Here is a 1240-nt window from a genome sequence, read left to right as displayed (position 1 = left end):
TGCAAAGCACAGGGACAACACTGAGCACTGGGCACTGAAGGCCAGCTCTGCCTTCCCAAACCATGCATGTGTCGGGACCCGCCGCTGCTCTCCATGTCCACAAACACCATGGGGCTCTTCAGGACAGCACAGGGGCAGGCACGACTTTACAGTCATCTTGGGGTTCTGCCGTCACCCCTCCAAAATAGGAGGGAAAGCAGTGAGTGGCAGCCCTGAAGCTCAAGGGAATCGGGTGGAAGGTCCCTAAGGAGGAGGAGATCATGGACAAGGTCCGGCCTCTGTGGACTAGGTGTGAGCATAACATGAACCTTATGAATTTTCCCATCACTGGTGGACATGCCCAGGAATACTCTAACACAACCTGTACCTGAAGGCTGTTGTTTCACATCTCTGGAAATCGGGGCCAATGCTGGTGTCCTTCAGGAGGCGGTCGAGCTGCCAAGCAGAGAGGTTTTCACAGTTAAGCCCTGAACAGCTCCTGGCAATTCCCCAAAGGTTGTGAGGAGAATGGGGGCAAAGCAATGTCCCAGTGATGGTCCACTCACCAACATGTTCATAACACGCTGTGCAGACTTGAACCTTGCTGAGTCTGGATTCTCCAGGTCAGAATTGTAGGGCAGGTTGGTGATGGTGAAGTTGACGGTGAAACGCTCGAGGGCACCAGCTGTTGGGGGTGGGTGGGTGGGAGCTGGAAGAAGCATAGATGGGAGTGACAAGGGGTAAGAGCAGGGGTTTCAATGCTTTGGCTGGAAAAGTACAGAGGTCTCCTGCCAGCCGTGCTCTCCATTCAAAAGGCTTTCATGCTCCCAGCCTCTCCCCAGGATCTGAAGCCCCAGCCCCCAGACTTCTCTGCCTAAAAGAAGATCCCCACAAGGCAGTTTCTGCCTGTTGCACCCAACCCACTCGTGCAAGATACTCACTGGGCAGGACTGGCTGTTCGTTGTAGCCTGGGAAAAGAGAGACAGACAGAGGGTCAGGAGCTGCAGCTGGGCAAGGGGCAGCACTGGGGGAGGGCTGGTGGGGGAGAGCAGAGGGGGCAGAGAGAGCAGCATGGGTCACCGTTGACGTAGAGGCTGTCCTTGTCCAAGCTGTAGGGGCCCAGCTGGCTGATGCCTCTGGTCTTGTTGCTCACTTGGTGGTACAGGCCCACCCTGTCCAAGGCTGCAGCCGAGGGCTCCTTCCTGTAGGTGCACACGGCGTCCACCCGGGTCTCGTCCCTCTGGCTGCCAGGCCTGCAAAG

The 1240-nt window shown here is 56.9% G+C and overlaps 1 protein-coding gene across 1 annotated transcript in view; it reads right to left on the bottom strand.

The window, feature by feature from the left end:
- Positions 1–367: 367 nt before the first annotated feature.
- The window catches only part of LOC114072436 (mucin-16-like), a gene marked incomplete at both ends in the record, with an annotated part of 13883 nt that continues 13010 nt past the window's right edge, over positions 368–1240 (bottom strand). The window contains 4 exons of the mRNA XM_027910333.1: positions 368–435; positions 546–688; positions 921–947; positions 1060–1232. Coding sequence (XP_027766134.1) covers positions 368–435; positions 546–688; positions 921–947; positions 1060–1232 — 411 coding nt within the window. The remainder of the gene's footprint in view (positions 436–545; positions 689–920; positions 948–1059; positions 1233–1240) is intronic.

This window comes from Empidonax traillii, unplaced genomic scaffold (assembly GCF_003031625.1).
Source record: "Empidonax traillii isolate 1590-97213 ecotype Southwest subspecies unplaced genomic scaffold, ASM303162v1 scaffold3208:size14387, whole genome shotgun sequence".
NCBI classification, from domain to species: domain Eukaryota; kingdom Metazoa; phylum Chordata; class Aves; order Passeriformes; family Tyrannidae; genus Empidonax; species Empidonax traillii.
Note: the sequence above shows the minus strand (reverse complement) of the source record. Positions and strands in the feature narration are given on the sequence as shown.